The sequence below is a fragment of the Antedon mediterranea genome, chromosome 9, assembly GCF_964355755.1.
Source record: "Antedon mediterranea chromosome 9, ecAntMedi1.1, whole genome shotgun sequence".
Taxonomy (NCBI): Eukaryota; Metazoa; Echinodermata; class Crinoidea; order Comatulida; family Antedonidae; genus Antedon; species Antedon mediterranea.
The window spans coordinates 21,805,706-21,827,574 of NC_092678.1; the positions used below are offsets into that span (position 1 = coordinate 21,805,706).

At 34.8% G+C, this 21,869-nt stretch overlaps 1 protein-coding gene across 1 annotated transcript in view; it reads right to left on the reverse strand.

Moving 5' to 3' along the window:
* Positions 1-4,548: 4,548 nt before the first annotated feature.
* The window catches only part of LOC140058609 (inositol 1,4,5-trisphosphate receptor-like), a 79,368-nt gene continuing 62,047 nt past the window's right edge, over positions 4,549-21,869 (reverse strand). Inside the window, exons 44-61 of the mRNA XM_072104292.1 lie at positions 21,641-21,833; positions 21,079-21,332; positions 20,319-20,519; positions 19,825-19,935; positions 19,539-19,634; positions 19,303-19,443; positions 18,330-18,624; positions 16,378-16,500; positions 15,740-15,912; positions 14,006-14,170; positions 11,135-11,309; positions 9,759-9,845; positions 8,070-8,135; positions 7,008-7,138; positions 6,605-6,767; positions 6,348-6,508; positions 6,032-6,193; positions 4,549-5,832 (exon numbers count right to left, since the gene is read on the reverse strand). Coding sequence (XP_071960393.1) covers positions 5,728-5,832; positions 6,032-6,193; positions 6,348-6,508; positions 6,605-6,767; positions 7,008-7,138; positions 8,070-8,135; positions 9,759-9,845; positions 11,135-11,309; positions 14,006-14,170; positions 15,740-15,912; positions 16,378-16,500; positions 18,330-18,624; positions 19,303-19,443; positions 19,539-19,634; positions 19,825-19,935; positions 20,319-20,519; positions 21,079-21,332; positions 21,641-21,833 — 2,802 coding nt within the window. The 3' untranslated portion in view covers positions 4,549-5,727. The remainder of the gene's footprint in view (positions 5,833-6,031; positions 6,194-6,347; positions 6,509-6,604; positions 6,768-7,007; positions 7,139-8,069; positions 8,136-9,758; positions 9,846-11,134; positions 11,310-14,005; positions 14,171-15,739; positions 15,913-16,377; positions 16,501-18,329; positions 18,625-19,302; positions 19,444-19,538; positions 19,635-19,824; positions 19,936-20,318; positions 20,520-21,078; positions 21,333-21,640; positions 21,834-21,869) is intronic.

Here is a 21,869-nt window from a genome sequence, read left to right on the forward strand (position 1 = left end):
GTCTACAGTGGGCGGTGTGGCTTGGGCTAGGCTAGACGTGTCTATAGATGACACTATGGCTATATACAAAATTCCTGTCCTCTTTTAACATCATGAATAATATTCATTACAGTTGGTTGGACATTAACATATCTAGCCACAACAACACCTATATAAAACAACATCTCTTAAAGTACCTATACTAACACGACTACCGCCATCCCCCATGCAGCAGGACATTGTGCACGTTTCGTGTAACAATGCCCTCTGCATAGGTCATGTGATGGTTGACTTTATAATGTTCTTGTGTCACTCTTTCCCCCCCCTGGAGTGGCAACACGACATTTCAAAGTCTTATTCGTAGTCATGCACCTCCTTTTTTTTACTTTTTTAACAAATATGTGATTACAATCATTCTGTCATCTCCATATTCATTATTTCTGTACAATTTTTCCCCTTCTTATCATGTGGTGTGGTTCTTCTAACTCACCCGCGTAATTAACAGGGTGTGTCATTCCCAGATATTGACATACCCCGTTACTTACTCGGCCAAGCGGTACGGTTCATCAATCTTGCCCGAGTATAAACTGAGCATGACTGGGCTATGAGCGCTTACCAGATGAAGACTAGTAAAACTGTTATACATACTACGATTACTCTCGTTTTAAATAAGTGTCATTTCGCCTTCTTTACTGTCATTAATATTCATTACCGAATGACGTCACACCTTTATTACGCTGTCGTCATTACTACCAACTGCAGCCTACTTCTCCCGACATCCGTTAACATTAACAATACTAATACCATTTCCTACAGTCACATACCTTAATTAGCATCTACGATGCCGCATCTACGATGCCACACACTCAAATATGTCTACGTGTCCATTCAAAAGGGAAACCACGGCCTCTGCCTTTTTGCTGCAGTCGCACAAATACCATTTCAGGCGCCTCCTGCGTACGTCGACGGGCCGCGAATAGCCTGGCGCAGTTCCACTCCCCAAATACAAAGTTCACTAAACGCATATTAAACAATGGTACACACGTCTATCACCCTACTTGCAACATATTGCACTACTTACGACAGATATCATTTCCTCGACCTACAATGCAGAGAGGTTCACTACTACTACTTTATTTTCTCAAGCTCATACGTACATGACATAACCACGTAAAAGCCAACGCACCATTCATATATTTTTATTCATACCTCACAAATGTACGTCACAAGTTCGGGAAATCCCTTCCAACATGCGCCAAACTTATATCTCCTTTCCATCATAACAAACTGGTCCAAAACTACCATTTCCTTATGTAGACATTTACATCCCACCACCAGGGGTGGCGCCAGGATCTTCCCGACGCGGGGGCTACATTCCCCGACGAGGGGGCTATCACTAGGCTGGGGGACAGGGGGCCGCCAAGGGCCCCCGGTGGGGGTCCAGGGGGCGAAGCCCCCGGAAGCAACGCGTTCTAGCGTCATTTGAGGTCATTTTAATCAGATTTAGGGTAGCAATTTTTTCCATTTTTTATAATGCATAAATAAAATACTGCGTGCAAAAAAACGATGCGCGATGACTGTTTCAATCCATATTTAAAAAATAAAAGTTCAAAGAAAATTTAAAGAAATATAGTTGGAGGTCCCGGAAGTTGGACTTATTATACTTCAAAACATGAAACAAAATATATAAGTCCCTATCAAGGTTGTGACTGAGCTAAGAAATGTTTGAAAAATAGAGATGTCAGGTCCCGGAAAATGGACTTCTTGTACTTCGAAATATGACCAGCTTTATTGGGGCTGAGCTAAGAAACTGTTTAAAACTAGAGCTGCAGGTCTTCAAAAAATTAGGCCTAGAGGCTTAAGAAACGCAAGCGTAGACCTTTTTCAGTCGTTCAAATAAGTTTATTCCTCCCAAGTGTATGCGTGCGTACCATCTGGACTTCCAAGTGGTGAGAAATTCATGACATACAGGACATTGAAAATGTAATAACTTAGCTATAATAAGATGTTGGCTAAGCGAAAATGGCATGTTTTTTTGTTTAGTAATGGATGAAAAATTTATTTTAGGTGCCCCACGGTACAGAAGGTTAGGCCTACTTGTAAACTAAAAAAAATTGGTGAACATACGAACAATTAACGTAATTCGTTTTTGCTGTAGTGTAGCGTACGTCGACGCAGTACACGACGTAACCGTCAGTAAACTTCGCCTGGAAAATAACTACAGTACACATTTTGGTCCCTGGATGGAACATGATATCACGCGTCTCGACCCAACGTTGAACGATTCGTACAAAGGGATACCGCCAGACAAGTGCGAACCTAGCTATTGTTTAGTAGTAAGTTAGATCGCTGGCAATAATGAATGCATATAAAGTGCATAATATCACTCTGACGTACTCTCACGGTCAATGAAACGTCGCGGTTTTCTAGGCGCTGAATCTAGCTACGGAGTGAACGCGAACGCTTTTTACTGTATATTATATTCCCCGACAAAAAGTACCCGTGTTCCCTTCGGTAACCGTCGGTAAACTTCGCCTGGAAAAAAACTACATTACACATTTTGGTCCCTGGATGGAACTTGATATCACGCGTCTCGACCCTACGTTGAACGATTCGTACAAAGGGATACCGCCAGACAAGTGCGTACCTAGCTAATGTTTAGTAGTAAAGTTAGATCGCTGGCAATAAATGAATGCATAAAAGTGCATAATAGCTCTCTGACGTATCTCACGGTTAATGGAACGTCGTGGTTTTCTAGGCGCTGAAGCTATATGAATGTGGTATTATTATTATTATTATTATATTATATTCCCCGACAAAAAGTACCCGTGTTCCCCGACGGGGGGGGCTAGGCTCCCCGACGAGGGGGCTAGAGCCCCCGTAGCCCCCCAGCTGGCGCCACCACTGCCCACCACTGAATTAAATACCGACACTTCCTTGCCATTTACATTAAACTTTGCCATCCTTCTTCTTGGCCCCGTCTTTTGTTTTTCACAATTTCACCTCTGACACATACATTATATTAATTCATAACCTCTTTATATTTCACTAACAATCCTACTAATATATATATTTCATCGTTTACGACAAACCTTCAAAGGATATCTTGACATCGGCTCGCTCCTTCTGCTTGGCCCCGTCTTTTGTTTCTGACGACGTCTCCATATATATTCTTAACCACATGCGACCATAACATTAACAATAACACTATTATATAAAGTAGCTTATTTTTTAAATACTGATTTCAACACTTACGATAAACCTTCAAAGGATACATTGACTGCGGCTCCCACTTCTTGTAACCTTCTAAAAAGAAAACTTCCATAGTGTTTGATGTTGTGTACAGTTTACTCTATATCACCTTTTCCTTAAGGTATCTGAATACAATTATATAAAGGATAGATTAAATAATAATTTATATTTGTACTAACATGTATATATATTTAAACTATATAAGTTAAACAAATATAGGAAAAGGTAAAGGACGAAGGGAAACAGGAAACAAAACTGAAATAAGAAAAAAAATTTAAAAAAATTAATAACAACAAATAAATAAGAGTCACTTTCACTCGATACAAAATTAATAATTACAATAACACGACACAAGCACATACAGTCAAGCAAGCAAAACATAGCTGTAGGAGCACAGTCTTCACATCTGAAATTGCCTCCTAATAAAAAAAAATACAATGTAGTCCCCTTAACAATAGAAACACCAAATTACAACACCTCCACACACTTTACGATTGTGGTGTCCAGTTTATTGGAATAACCAACCACATTCTACAATACCTATCATTCACAAACTCTCATTACAACTACACTTCATTTACATTCCATCTCTACATTCTTCACGCATACTAATATATCCAGCACGCCATCCCAATCCCTACAAGTAACTAATCTCAACCATTAGCTGACCCACCTACAAAACATAACTTTCAACCTCACATACACTTCAGCCAAACTTCTTCATTCTCATTTGCGTAATATCTACATTTCATTCTAATTCATTCCACTTCTGATTTACATTGTGTACTTCACACACTATTCACAACAAACCCTGTCAGCCTTCATAAACTGCACAAACCAAATTCATTTCTCTTCATACACTCTTACATTTTAGCCTCTTCAACATATACATTCAAACACACTACAATCAATACTAATTCAAGGAACAACATGTACCTGCACAACCTCATCATTTCCATTACAACATGTTCTCTACCTAATGTCTAAGTTCATATCATGTGCAGCAATTTCACCAATATTTATCAAATTTCTTACACAAACATGCTGTTTAATCATGACTGGGTTCAACACTTTACAGTAAATTTCCAATACTATATTTCAAATCATACATTATTACTAAATGTTTATGAGTGCTGTGAGGCTAATAACAATGTATATATATAGGTGCAAAATGAATGTCTTCAATCAAACATACTTATCATTTTATTTCTTCTGTCAAAAACAATGAAGTAGAGTGTACGCTCCAGACAGAACTCACCCGCAACCAAGTAAATTAGTATAAGGTAAGAATATGAAAACATTTACAAAAATATCATTATTGACAACAACTTTGATGGTAAATAATTTGTCACTATTTATTAACAAATGTATATTAGACGTTCATATGTACACAGTATTAAGATGACTGAAAATTAATCAAATCAAAACATAAATAAGGACAACAGCCACTAATACATTGCTGAACTTTCCTACACCCACTACCCCTATCATATTAATATGACTCATGTATTACTTCTTCAACAACACAATATGTTATGGAATAATATGTATTCATAAATTAGATGATTAAACCAAACACAACAACAACCATTACGACATATAAACACACACATAACATTAACACATATTATGTCCCACTTTGTTTCTCCTATCATATACATTAACTTCATTATTACATGATTCTTCTTGGCCTCAAATACTACCCCATCCAGTAGCAATGTGGAATCCTTACATCACTCCCATTCTGGCTTTCGTGTATTTAAAAATCACCTCACCATTACCTCCAAAAATACCGCAAACCCTACAGGCAAATAAGTCAATTACAGAACATCTTGGCCTCCAACAGCAATACATTAACACAACTCCCTTTCAGCAAATATATATTTCAATTATATAACATGTCACATAAACAAAAATGTGTTACCACCCACAGTTCAAAATTTATTATTTTATTCTTATTACTTCTATAAATAATCCACATGATTCTCTTAATTCAAGGTATCCATAAACAATCTAGTAAATATATATTTCATAGACTATATCATTATTCTATATTACTAAAATTACTAGAAAAATATACTGCGTTTTGGTAAAGTTAAATATAGATATCTACTTTCAACATGCCCTCCTTTGCCAGGGACAAAATTTCCTATATATTTGATCTATGCTAAGACACCTTTATGTATGCTTCAAATATTACCAAATGCTGCTACATATATCAACCCCCTCCCTGCACTTTTTGCATTTATAATATAATATGAAACCATAAGGCCATGTGCGACAGCTAACAGTTGCATTCCGACTCCACACATCTTCTAGTACTATTCTATAATTAGTAGCCATCTGGTTCGTTCATTAACCCTCTGGTCCGTTTATTACCCCTCTGGTCCGTATATTAACCATCTGGTTATGTTCATTAACCCTCTGGTCCGTTCTTTAACCCTCTGGTCCATTCATTAACCCTCTGGTCCATTCATTAACCCTCTGGTCCGTTCATTAACCCTCTGGTCCGTTTATTCCCATATCCATTATTCGGCTATTCTGCATTCGCTCCAAATCCACCAGTCCTTGTCTCTGCTTCTTTTTCCTTTGTTCAGTCATCTAATAAAAGTAATCAGCATTCATTAGCATTGCTTTTTTCCAATACAGCTACAGGTTCAATACACATACCACATGTTGAACACCCTTCTAATTAAGTTAATAACTTTTCTAATTACCCATCCAAGACCATGCTTTTAACACTCTCTCCTTTATTTCACCCACTTCAATATACTGACTCATTTGTTTCAATGTACATTACCTGATCCTTTAGTTCAGCCAGCTGCTTCGATAATGTCAGCACTAACTTGTTTGTCGTTTCAAGCTGTACATGTAAGTTACGCAGTTCATTTTGTTCATTTTCGCCCTCATCAGCAGCAAGAGACATTGCCCGCATACGTGGAAACCAGTCCAAATTCTTCTCCTTTATTAACAAAAAAAACCATTACCTCACAAACAATAAAAGCTATGAATTAAGGTATGCGGTATTGAGTGATGTCATTAGCAGTATATACCAATATCATGATTCGTAGCCAAGATTAACAACTTATATCCACCTACCAATACCAAACGTTTACCTTTATCATGTAGTGAACATAGCTCTCTGGTCCTGTGAATTCAGTTTCATCTTTCACGTTTACAAGGACTATAAAGTATAAATAGTGCCACATATTGTGTTCCTCCTTTTTATGTTCCTCAAACGATACCTCTTTATTGTCAAATGAAGCTCTATCAAGACCTACCAACAAAAGTATTTGTATTCAATTACTACTTACAATGATTTACACCGCTCTACTCCCACACACCATACTCTAATCTACTCTCTACAACTCACCACATATAAAACATGTGTTCTTCAGCACCTCTTCTTTTGTTTGTTTCTCATTTCTCAAGTCAGCAAATGTGTCGATAATAACACCAAAAATGAGGTTGAGTACAATAATGATTACAATGAAGAAGAACAGCATATCATACACAACACGTGCTATAAAATGTTTCTGAAAAAAACAAGATCATTGATTATTTATGCTAAGTGTCATATGCCAAATGTTGCTGCCAGCCTCCTAAATGACAGACAGGATGTCTGGCACCTGAACTCGGACGGCTTGCTACTGTACATGTACATACAGTCTGGCCACAAATCTCTACCAGCCTAGCAACAGACCTCTGGCAGCCTGCCATATTTTTAACCACATGCATCTAACTATTAACAATAACATCATTAAATTCGTTCTTACAGTGCTTGAGGGTGCTAATAGAATATCCCCAATACCACCTCCATTGCGCAATCCCTGGTTAACGGTTGTAATTATGCACATCAACAATGTTCCGCAGCTCTTCAGAGGTTCAATTTGTTTATTTTCTTCATCTATAAAGACATTATGTATAACATCTTCTTAACATATTATTACTATACACTTAGACATTTATACTCAATTTTCTCTCTCAAAACACATTTAACATTGTGTGTGTTTAATGCCATATCATACCCTCATATCCTCCCTCATTACTCTACTGCAGTTATTGATCTATTAAATTTCCTTCCATGTAATGCTTTCATATAGTTCCTATGTACAGTACTAGATTGTGAGGTTGACATTACAATGAACAAATTTATCCAAAAAGTCATCATTATAACCAAATTGTAATTACTGCAGTAGTAACATCATTGTCAAAAATGGTCACCAAAGAAACATGGTTTCAAATGCCAGGTTGAGATCACATACAATTTCAATCCAAGTTAATTAATAAGTAGTTTTCTATACTAATTATCTGTTGTACGTTTCCGATTTTCATGTAATGTGTTATCAGTAGCAAAATAACACATGTATACCTGTACTTGTGTTGTGAATTGACATATTCCCCATAATATATTACTGCCATCATGTAACTTATTCATGGAATTCATAGCTCTACAATTATTACCTTTCCTTCTGATCTCAACCTGTAAACAAATTACTATTTACCTGTGGTTATAGCCTTACGCATCCACATATAGTATGCATTTTTAACTCCCGTCCACACATAATTACAGTACAACATACATCGGAACAAACAGTATGGACACAACCTTAACAATTTACGCAAGTTGTCTACTTCATTCTAAATTCTAAATATGGCATGGTATAGAAGTATTCCAATACTGAACTGTTTGTGTCACCACCAATATGCAAATGCATGCAACGCTTTCAACTTCTTTATTTCTTCTACATCTCAGAAGATTTCTTTATCATGCATTTCCCCAAAATAAATTAATCTTTGTAAAAGAACATTATTTATGGAATGGAAGCACTTTTTACCTGGAGTAGTGGTGCCTGGTAAGGTGATGTTAGAGCAGTTGCCGGCCGAACAATAGCCTTCTTCAACTACAATGGATGGAGTGAAAAGGCATGGTATAAAAAGCAAAGTGAGAAAGAAAAGCAACAAGTATTAATTGCCATATTTGGCGTAGTATTATACCCATTGATCCAGGCTAAACTGTTAAGCCTTGTCTACACTATCAAACTTTATGTGACAAAACGAATGTCTTGTGCCCATATAATATGATCATGATTATGTCATATCATTACCATATTTGGCCATATCACTACCATATTTGGCCACATCACATTTACCTTGTCAAACTAGTTTGATAGTGTATATAGAGCTGGTAATTGTATCTTTTGTTTATCTTTTCAAATTGGTTGTTTCAGTCTCATATTTCACAATATTAGACAATCTTATACTCAGATCAAACATAGTTTCACTTGGATGGGAGTATTTAGGTATGGAGTATACTACTTGGTCAAGTATGCCAATTCAAATACAATGGAAAACAAGAAAATTATATTAATAACTACAAAACAATAGATATATTAGTGAGCTTCAATATAAAAAATGATAGGTAGCAAAGTATCAATATTCTAATAATTATATTACTTTAAATGATTGAACACAGTAGCTATGCTCAAATTACCCTCACATACTATCTATTTAACTAAATCCTTCACCTACATTACCTAAACAATGCCTGACATACTATTTTGACCAAGACATAGCTATGTCTGTCTTTCTTATCTCACAAAAAAAGCTACAGCAAAATATGATGGTTGGTGTCCCTCTCCAACTATCCTTTCATCAAAATGTCAATACCTTCTATTTAATCTTTAACATTTTTATGACTTTAGTGTTACCAAACCATCACAGTGTTCCACTGTTAAACTACAGCACACACCAATTAAAATTGACATCTACAAATTCTACTTTGCATCGTGCAAGACATTTTGATATCCAAATGTGATACAAAATGATCATACAAGTTTCATCATGTTTGCAATTACCACAAACAAAGCCTGCATGAAGTAGCATACAATATAACACATAGAGAAATATGTTACAACCACTCATGACTAACATTTATGACTTCTACATAACTCACATTCTTACAAATAACCTTCTTATATTTCAAATACAGTCATAATGTGCTCATTTTTCTACATTTATAAATAATGTATGAAATAGGTGTAATGGTTATCATTCTAGAACATTAAAATAATTTGTGATTCTGTTCACATTAATATTTATGTAACTTCTAATGATGAAATGCAATTTATCTATAAAGAGGGCTTATACAGGTCCTAGTCCTGTTTACTGCACTATACAATCCGAATACTAATACTAATCCTATGTACACATTGACTCCTTATAGACGACTCTACTTTAATATATTCTCCACTAGTATTACCAATAAAGGGACCACGTACAAATAATTCTCCTGCAGTTACTGCAGTAACTAAGTTTTGTTTCAACTTCTTTTACAGAATCATAATACACTGTAGTCTACAATTTATCCATCGACGCAAATCACAATCATATATTGTTGCATGTTACATTGTACTTTCTGCAGCAACTGCACGAGAAACATTTCTACACGATCCAATCTATTTCTATTTTGCAACTATATTAACAACAACTTAAACTAATAATAATTGTGTGAAGATTTATAATACCTTTAGGAGGAAAGCTGGATGGTTTTGCCACGGAAACATTAACAACAGGGGTGGAAGAAGCTGCATCAGTGAATTTAATAGCTATATCTAGTGGATGAAGGTGACGTAAAGTACAAAAATAAAAATGATAAATTACATGGAAACCAAATATAAGACAGTGTTTAATGGGGATTGGCTGGTAGTGTATGTTTGCTTGGTTACGAAATGTTATAAGACCTTGGTTCCCATTGGACGCAACACAACGGCTTAGGCACAATACAACTGAGTTGACCAATCACACACAGCACTTCAAATGATCTATTGTGTGTCATTGGTCAAATTACTTGCGGTGGCCCTACAAACTTATATCTTTTGACTTTGCTTCAAACTAAAATTCTTATTTGTAGACCTTTTTTTTGCATTTTTGCAGGCCTCTACTAATACATTACGTCTGCGGTAAAAACCAAATGGATCTCATTTTTAAATTTCGTAAAATATACAATGCAAATAGTAAAAATATCTCGTATAAAATAAATTCCTATGAATGTTAATAGTCAGAAAATCTATAGAAACCCAAAACCAATCCAATCTAGTATTTTCCCGACCTTACGCAGTCAACTGATCGATTAGGTAATTGCATTGGGTGATAATTTATATGCGATATCTGCACGTGTAAATGGATTTTACACTGGATTTAAATCTCAAACCCCACGGCAATGTGTTTTATCTCTTAAAATTTGCAACTTAATAACAAATTACAAAACAACGCGAAGTAATGAGGCAAACGAATTTCAGATTTCCACCTAACATTTGACAATTTCAATAATTGGATTTTGTTGGGTTTTTTCTTTTTATGTATTGTATATTCAGATAAAACCTTTTCCCTCTTTCCATTCACAAAATCATATAACATAAATGATTTATAGATGAAAGTTAATGTACACCAATAACAACTACACTCAAACACTTTCCAAAAAAATACAATTAATCTAATGTTGTTAATTCATGAAATGATTAAATTGCCTAAATAGAAAGTGTCATATTTATATAAAGTGCTTGAAATTGAAATTTAAAAAAAATGTTAATAACAAATAAAAATTACTTTTTAAAATTTGGTGTAAGCAATTACAAATTACAATGAAACAGCAAATGAATTTGTATTATAAACACTTGGTTCCCACTAGGACGCAAGCAAGAGCAACGCAATCAAGCTGACCAATCACAAGCGATGTATTATACGTACACTTGTCATTCATCACCTCCATTAATTTCTGCTTCTATCTTCACATTGCGCCCTAATGGCATCCAAGTTTCAGAACGTACCTCTCACACGGACATGCTGTTCAACTTTGAATCATTACAAATAAATAATTCATTTAAATCACTTTTCAACTTACCCGGTTCAATCGGTTCCACAGGGAAATCATCCTGGAAAAACAGGAATCCCACGATGGAAAAGAGGTACACCAGAATTAACGCCAGCACGCCGGTCAAAATTATGGACCGACCATTCCGAGTGACCGATCTGATGACGTTTAGTAGAGTCTCCTCTTGTCGCACTACATCTAGGAGCTAAAAATAAAATGTATAGATTTCATACAAGTTCAATCCAAAATAATGCACAATAAAGAATCAGACTTGTGTGTCGGATGGCAGAGCTAACCTGAATATTTATTGTTGTGGTGTACCTGACAGATATGGGAATAAGAAAGAATCAAATATTGTGGTGATTTAATCAACAGGTGGATTTATTACAAGACTCTGCCGCCAATACAAATTACTGTGGTTGGCTACAGAGGTATGATGTTAGCCTACACACTATTTTAATCAATATCAGTATTATTTTCAATGTTAATTCAGGTTTAAGTAGGATGTTTATTCTTCAAAAACCAGTATCCCACTGGGCAAAGTACAATACAGAAAGTATGGCGATAACAAATCTAACTTCATTTTCTACCAAGATGACTACAAGGATATTGTTACACCGATCCTTTAAACCAAAGTAATGACATTTAATAGTATTACTGTATGATATGAAAAGACTATCCAAGCGTAATGTCATAAAATTAAGCTATATAGATATGGCATTAAATGTCATGATTTATTACATCATTTTGTGCCTTTACTCCTGACAAAAGTACACGTTAAAACGTCTAACCTCCTGCAAATAATAACATATTTTTCTGATAAATGATTCTATTTTTAGCCACAAACATAATCTACCTATCCATGTATAATCACTGTAAATGTCAACTCTTATATATTGGTTGACAGTTGTATCTATTCTATCTATCTATCTTTATATACTTGTCATTTACCAATTATACGACCCCGGGAAAGGTGTCACTTGTTCTGATGTCCGTCGTACTTAAGAATACCATGACGCATCCATTTTGACAATGTAGTTCATGACATGGTGGGTGGTAAAGTGATGCACATTGACACACCATTGCATTGATGTAACATACCATTGAGCACCCATGCGTCAATTTTGTTGTGACGTACCTTTTCACACCCTTGTGTCAATAATTATAGGTAGTATCCATGATGCACCTATCCCGGGGGTTGTATAGTGGGTCATACAATTGACAAGTGCATTAATTGTACTACCCATAAGGAACAACATCCACATGGCCGACATTTTTATTTCCGTTATTCAGAAATACATTAAAACCTGTTTAACCATTAATGAGTGAATTCTACAATTTGTTACATTTACGCACCACTATCATTTTCTAACTACATACATTTCCTGCTTACATATTTATAACTTTGTATTCACTGGAAATTAAGTAGTTCCAGACCTAAATCTGTAACTAAACTAACATTTGCCACAATTCAAAGACTACATTAGCATTTTAATGAATAACTTATACATACATACTACACAAAACCTATAATTTCATACTTCTATAACCTAACCTATTTCTACGAACAAAAGAGTAATGACACTGTATTACCTACAATATTCTATACACCACTCTACTATATATAGCATAAATCAACCCATTAATTTAATGAGAATATATTTATATCACTCTTTTTTGTAGATCAATGGTTTAATAAAGTGATTTCAATAGCCGTACTTAGCCAGATGTAGTTTACAATGAGCAACATATAAATATAAATTTATGTGCATGTTCCAGTTACTTAACTCAAATGAGAAACTAAGCCGTCTTCATCAATTAAATGTAAATGGAGTTATATAGATTGTTAATGCAAATACCCTGACGAGGCCTTTTCACTCTAACACTCTGTATGAATACACATAACAGTGTTTATATAACACCTATATAAATTCCTGTCATTTGATTGGACGAATGTGGGTCACATGGCGTGCAATAGTACGCACTATTCAACGATCGTTAAATAGTACTTTTTGAAACATTTTTGTGTACGGAAAAAAAACGTCTAGATGTTATATAAAACAAATAATGAATGTTTTGTATTCGTGTAATGGTACAAATAATGGCACTTGGTGAATGATGAAAGGTTATATCAACTCGGCTTTGCCTCGTTGATATAACCTTTCATCATTCACCTCGTGCCATTATTTGTACCATTGCACTCATAAACATTCATTATTTGTATAATATTTAATCCAGGAGGACAACTGTACATAACACTTCCTTTGGGACACCTCCATTTAACGGACAACACTATTTAAGGGACAGCCCCATTAAGGATATACTTACCTGTGACATGGACTATATATGAAATACTAAATAAAAGTGCCAAAGGTATTACCTATATAGGAGTTTTACTGCAACTGGTGCATTATTCTTTTTATTGATTGCAATATATATTTACACTGGGTAACCACTTCAGTCAAAGACTGGTCTCCCAGAGGGCCCAGTAATGATCAGTGGCTGTCGTGTACTAATACACCGGGCTAACCCCCTATTCGTCTCAAAAGATGTACTAGGTTCTTTAAAGTGCACACGAGCTAGATGTGTACACTGGACCTACGGTTTATAGTCCTTATCCGAGAAGACTCGTTCTACCACCAGAACCATGGAGTGAGTGACCCTCGAACCCCTGCCGATGTTATGGCTATGTAATTACGGTTCCACTCACACAAATAAATAACAACACCTAACTGATTGTTTCAACACTGCAACCAACTTGTCCTCAAGGTACTCCCTTATAAAAGGAAGTTTTTTTTATAGTAGTTTCACACTAACTGGTTAAGTGTTGCTAAACTAAATAACACATAATTGATTACTTGTCACACCATTGAAAAAACAATACACATTACTTTAACTTACCAAAAAACTATAAATATATTCCTCTGAGCAAATTCCTCCAAAACAGAAGGCTAGAAATAGGAAATGATACAGGATACTGGAGTCAGTGAATACACTCAGCATTCCACGATTACCTAGGCCTCTATTGCCGAGAAGACTTACTATAAAAATACACTTTATGACAACCTGAAATAATACAAAAAGAATTGGAATACAATTAATATCAATAAAAAACCAAACACGTTACCCACTACACTACAACTTCAACTACAATGGATGCATTGTGATGCACGATTTTAAATGTCTACACCTTCATTCAATGACATTATGATTTATTCTGTACTCATAGGTGAGGAGACAGCTTTGAACCGAACACTTTGAGTTTAGTAAGCAAGCACGTTGTCACCAAGCTACCATGCCCGAACATTTCTTTACATTTCACCAATAAACGAGGGTCTCTTCAGGTCATCACTGCTGTAGTACAGCTATTACAGCTACCCTCTTTAAATAAGGTTGAATAAATAAGTAAACATTCTTCTAAAATAACTACCATCTTCAAATGAAAAGACACTAATTTGTACAGTAGGTATCTGTACCTCTTAGCTGGTAGTGCATCAGTTTTTTTAATAACAGTATGTCAGTCAACTTTAAGAAAAACTTGACTTCCAAAATACCCTGGGAAAGTTTTCTTTTGCAACACAGTCCAGTGACAATTATCAATTGATCTTTCATATACGTGAAGAAATAAGTCATTTGTCTATGCCACAAAATTAATTAACGTGGTATTAATTCTCCTACCCTTAGGAAAATAAGCCTCACTACTTCCCAGAAGGAGGTCAAAGCACTAATTTGTAAATGTAACAAATCGCCTGAAATCTCCCAGGAACAGACAATTGACATATTAATATACATTGAGATTGTTTTCTCACATATTTACTGCTTCATTTTGAAATAGATGCTGGGATGTTATATACAGTGACATCTAAAACAACTAGCCTAGTATTAAATGACTAGTGGACTGCTAAATTATGTATACTAAGGAAATGGTTTCTTAATAGGAATAACATGGAAAAAATAAACACTTTATGAATATACAATATCTTAATTTAACTCGTCTTAGTCGAGCAGGATAGGTAGCAGTACGCCTACTAATGTGCATGAATTCGTTACAACTATTGAAGTCAGTGTCTACCAGTCCTACTAATGTGCATGAATTTGTTATAACTATTGAAGTCAGTGTCTACCAGTTTGCAACTTCTGAAATGCGTTAACTTAAGACATAAGTTATGAGTACAATTTCTTCCTCATTTCCTCTATTCATTCATGTGAAGCAAATGGTGGATGAGGACCGAGTGCATGTCTCATTGCAATTTTGTAACACTTCTGTATTATTATTTCTTATAAAAAAGTTTTTCTTCGTATGCTTTATTATTTTCATTTCATACGCATCCAACAGTGAGCACAGACTCGTTAATTACAGGAAGGAAAAACTATTTTATAATTTATCATGTTCATATAAACCAAGTCTTATTTGAGGCTTAGGGAGTGGGGTTTTAAGAGTTGTGACTCACAAACCTGGCACTAGGTCAGACCCTTGGAAGTCAAGCATGTTAACCATCAAGCAACAGCTCCACTATTTCTAACCACATATTTGTACTATATTAATTTTTGGCGATTCAATACTCCTATTCTTGTGCATCACAAGTTAAGAAAATCATCTCAGAAGATGTGTTTAAAATAATACAAACAACTTACATTTACTAAACCAAGGAGAACAAGCGTTGATGAGATATCCACCGAGTAAATCATGCGGAACACAGTGGATATAATTAGCATACGATAGCCAGATGGAGTTGGTAGCATTACCACAGAGAGTAGAGATACAAACATTGCAATCCACACTAAGCCAGATAGCTTAGGATCCAATTCTGTAAAATATTATAAACACATTCAAATATATTTATACTCAAAACTCTATCAAATCTTACTAAAACATATTTTAATTCAGATTTCTTGCTTTTATGACCTGAAAGTTTTTGAAACTCGCTATTCTGTTTTCTAAAGATACATTTTTGCAATTTGAAATTATTTCATTTTGGGCATACCTACAAACAACAACAAATAGTACAATTTGTCACTGTAATAACATATAGATCCAAACAAAAATTACTCACAACAACAACAATTCGGTATCACTGGCTGGAGAAACAGTAACAAAAAAACCGCCAAGCTAATATATGTATATATATATACACATCAGGCAAACAACATTTAACATATAAACACATATACGTACACAAGATGCTCTACATCAACAAAGTCTTACTACAGGTCTTTGTGTGTGTGTCAATTATTCTCTTATAATCGCAATATTTATTATGAATTTTTCTCACCTCCAGTTCCTTTTTCAAATGGATAGAAGAACGCAACAAGTAAATTGATTAGCACAGCCAGGTTCAATGAAATCTTCTTCCATAGTGAAATATGCCGACTTGTCCAGTACAAGAGCGAACGACCTGTGTAAAATATTAAAATATTTTTACATCATTGGACGATATAACATGAAATTACATGAAAATATGAATAATCACATGAAATTCCATTTAGGTGTACTCCAACAGTGATATAATATATCGTGCAAGACATTGACACACTGCACTCCTCAATTTTAATAATGTCATGTCATTTTCATTACCAACAATGACAGTTCCAATTGTTGTAACTTGACAGGCCCATCAAGATACCAGAGCATGCTGTAATTTATCTTCAATACATTATAAACCCTATTTAGGACACTTCTATTCAGGGACAATGAGTAAATATGTTATAACACTAAATGTCCTACCCCTATTCACAACATACACTATTATAACAACACTTTCTTGTGAAATGAACAAAGGAACAATATGTTACAACACTAATGGCCAACCTCTATTCACAACATACCCTATATTTTATTAAGAGGACACTTTCCTGTAAAGGGTTAAATATGTTTGAATATGTATGAACAATCAGGGCACACAACTATTAAGAGGACAAATTGTCCAGTCTAAAAGGTGTCCCTTTAATGGAGTTCTACTGTATTAAAGCATACAGATATTTATAATATTTAAACTATTTATAATATCTCTATGATTAAAGTAAAAGGTAACATTATTAACAATTTAGAAGTCGGATTCAAACTCACTGCAACAGCTTACATTGTTACAGCACACTTTTTAATATAGTACACTTTTAAGTATGAAATCAGCAATATAAGTGAATTCAACTAATGTTTTACAAGTATTCTACATGTATATTTGAAAAAATCTAAAAAATTCATTACTTGTCAACCTGCAGTTGAAACACAATAAACATTATATCCGATTTACAGAAGTAGGACGCATGATTCAGAAATATCAAACGACATACAAACTAATACACAGGCTACAAAACCAGACAAAGACGTACTGTATCGAAATGGAATGTTAATAAAAAAAGTATTAAGTATGATTTAAATGTAATACATGTACAGCATCAGAAAGCCACTAAGACAGTGTACAAGATAATAGCAATCACTTATGGATTCAGACACCAGCTGCAGACAACAAAATACTAATATCCGAATTGTGGACAGTATTAAGTACGGATTAACATAAATACATGAATCAAAAGACACTAAAGAATGTATTAGTGTCTGAGAGATTGCAAATCCACAAGATTTCAACAAGTTGAGCACAACATAATGTTAATATGGAAATGATTGAAATTGAATTCCTTCAACTAAAATCAATCAAAGGATGACTTTATATAATGTATAATTCACACTGTTATTCTTAACAAGCTGGAAAATTATTCAATATCAAGATGGTAAAAGATAAATTGCAACTCTTAATTGAATGCATTCCCTTATGACGTGTTACAGGCATTGATGCATGATGCCAAAATATTTGTCTATAAAGCTCTGTCCACACTATCAAATTAGTTTTACTAAATAGTGATATAGTGTACACAGAGCTTTAGTTACAGCTTTGTTCACTTAGACGCAATGCAAGGATAACTATAGTTCACATGATCTTGTCTTGCATATTCCTCAATGTAATAATTTATTTTTACATTCAAAATTTATTGTACTTTTATGCATAATACTATGGGTAAGTAGTCAAATTGAAAAGCAGTGATGCCGAACTTGACAGACTACTGGGAATGCATTGAATTATTACAAAGATAATGACAACAGCATAATAATTCTTTCAACTTTCCTCATTATCAGAGAGGCACTAATGATAAAATATCACATTCATGACGTTGGCCAACTAACGATGCACGAATAATTTACAGTTAAACATAATAAAAAAACGATTACTTCTCAGTTTCTTTTGCCATTTCATCTCCATTAACATGTCTTCTGAGCGTTCAAAAAAGTCGGAAACTTTACTCCCCTGCTCGTCACGCTCCGCTGAGTAATACAGATTCTCCCTCGTCTCTCGAGTTAAGTACTCGCAAAGTGGCGGCACAGGGAAAACGATACGCTCCATCGTTCTGTCCTTGCGAACAAGTTCAATTTGCGCGGTGTTTTCTGCATAATATTTGAGAGCTTTGTGATCATCAAGATTGGTTGGTTTAAGTAGTTGTCCAAGTTCTTTGTTATGTTGAGAAAGCTAAACAAACAATTTCAGTTAATTTATCTACAATTTTTACTTCATTTATATATCTTTGTTTGTCTACTTAATTACTCTTAACTTGAACAACAACTTTTAAAAAATCACCAGTAGGTTGGAAATGAACTGAAAAATAAAAAAGTGCATGTTGGCCAACTGTGCATAGCTTATCTATCTGTATGGTGACCATGCGTTTCCCTGTTCCTAGTTCCCTGTACATAAAAGATTAAACAGTCGACCTTGCCAATACAAAAGAATAAAATACACAGACAACTAATGTTGGTTGTATAGACACCATAAGAATTTGTAATAATTAATATCATCTTTTCACCTTTGTGCAATTCTTATAGTAATTTTAATTTTAAATGAATTATACAGTAATTAATTACTGTATCATAGGCCTTCAATGTGTTTATTCTTTGTTTAACTTTGTTGTATGTTAATTATCATTTTCCTACATAAACTCTTCATTTCAACTATGAGTTGTATTTTGCGTCTTTTTTACCGATTAAATAAAAAAAAAAAATAAATAATACAAAATTTACAATGTCAAATTGACCATGTCCATAGAAAATACCTATGTACAAAGATAGTCGACCATGCCCTATAGAAAACCTTTATCTAAGGTGGAGTGCCTCATCCAGCTTAACGAGTGGACAAATGCAAAAGGTATCATACCTGATGAGCTAGAATATAGATATTATGACCAACTCTTCTGGGTGACGTTCCCTCTTCTACTGGTGCTAACCTGATCCCATCTTCATCTACCTCCGTGTTCTGCTGCAACTCTTGTTGATACACTTGCTTTATCACATCCACCTGCAGGATACAAAGGTCATAGGTCAACACATTTCTAACAACACAATTTCAGGATGTATTTAAACAAATTTAACTACAATTCTATATATTGTTACCAGTTGTTTTGGCGTCATGTTGTACAAGATTCTCTCAGCGTTTTCACTATCGTGTCTGCTCTCCATTATTGCTAGTAACAGTTTTGATGCATTGTTCTATAAAAAGAAAATTATACACAATAGTTCTTAAAAATGTGTGCTTTCTGTTGCATAACAGTTTAATATAACATAATGCACAGTCAATTATTTGTGCACAAAGTGCTTCTTGTTGCATAACTGTTCAATTTATTTACAACATAATGCACAGTCAATTATTTGTGCTCAAAATTCTGAGCATGTTACTTACTTTCAGCTGCATTACAAGATCCATACGATGTCTACTCAGTGGAATGATGTCATTCAGAATCAACGCGATAATAATATCAATACCGTTTGATTCGTGCATTGCTATTGCATTCTGGGAAAACAAAAAGTTATGTTAAACAACTTTTTACAATTTATTTCGAAATAAAATAATTATATCGCACAAAGTTGCCAAGCAGTTATGGCAGGGGTGGCGCAAATCCTAGCCATAAAATAGACACAGGTTCAAGTCTCTTCTTGACTGTAGTTCTGACGGCAGAACAGGTCTTCTCATGCATTAAGAAGAACAGCTAGTTTTCAAGAACCCAGTGTAACTTTTTGAAGACTACGGGGACACCATAGTGTACAGGTCAATCTCATCCTGTGCAGTTAAGGACAGAAGATTGAGTGCCATTTGGTTGCAGCTTGACACAAAGGACTAGGAGATGACAGTTTATACTTTTTTTAGAAGGTTCTACTAGTGCATTAATCCATTACCTGATTTTCATGGCAAGGGCCTTGACAATATTCTGTAAGGCTCTCCAATGTTTGGTTAATGAGGGCGACATTGTGTTCATTTATGTACAATCCCAGAAGCCCTAAACCACCAGTAGTGCTACCACAGATACAGTCAAGAAACTGCAACGTTTCACACACAAGATTGTAGTTGTTCTTATTGGACTGATTGCGTAGATAATTCTGGAAAAAGAGAGAAAAATAAAAAATAATTAATCACGCCAAAGACAATACTTGCTTCATTTCACTAATTTTCCTTTTAGAAAAACTACAAATTAAACTAACCTACAGCAAATTCTGAAATAAAATTGAGTTTTTTATTACATGGCATGACAAAGTTTCTGTACATATGGAAACTACGGCATACTACAGCATACTATAGTACACTAGAATCCCATTTTTGGCACGCATCCATTTAATTTAAACGACATTTTATTGGGTACCGAAGGTGTCCCTTTGATAGGGATGCTACGGTTGTTTTCGTAGTTATACTGTAGGCATGGCAATACAACAGATATACTACATTTACAGCTTCAGATATCTTGTCAAAATGATTCTACTGCAGTTAATGCAGTAATTGACATATTTTACTGCAAGAATGTATCAGGTTATTTTGTTTCAATGTAGAAATTTACGATTACGCAAATAATTCTCACTAAAATTCCCATAATCAGCTTCAAGATTATACACATTGTAGCAAAAACTGCAGTGGAACAATTTCAAAATGCTCTTCAGGTCTTACTTGTAAATCTCTGTTATGGTTTTCACATAATAGTTGTAGGAAGCGCAGTATAGGCTGCATTATCTTGATCTCTGGGCTCATGTCACGGTCTTCATCTTTGCCTTTTTCTACCATGTCGATAGCTGTACCCCCTCCACCACCACCTTCATCATCCCGTCCCTTACGGACTGCATCAAAGGCTTTGCTGGTATGGAGCGCTGCATCAGCTAGCTGCTCTTTTAATTCTTCGCTGATACCACCATTTGGCATGCGAGCTAAAAGAAATAAAAAAATATTATTAAATTACATTTGCTTATGCTTATGGCAATGTTCATTAAACAATATATAATTTGGGTTACTTTCGTTTATTTTCCATTAAACTATATTTCAATCCAATAATATGGCACATCTCATTTTTTGTCACCTAATTGTTCCTAGGTCATATGGAAAGCACCCTATTTTTTAAAACTTGTCTGAAGGTTATAACAATTACGATGGTCATTTTAAAGTTAAAAAACATAGTCTACTTATTTCTTTCATTTTTTTAACAACTTTACAAAGAGCAATGCTTAAAAAATCTTACATTTCTTTAACCGCCCTGATGAAATATCCTTGGTATTCCCATCACAATCTGCACCCTTTGTTCCAATACCTTCTCCTGTGTTAACTGTTCCCGTTGCTTTAATTTCTGTTTGTGCTTCACGCATTTTCTCGTAAAACACTTTGTAGAACTTGTCCGAATCATTATCTCGCGTTAAGCGGTTGTATATTGATTGCTAAACAAAACATGGAAAATCGTGTACAAAGTGGTA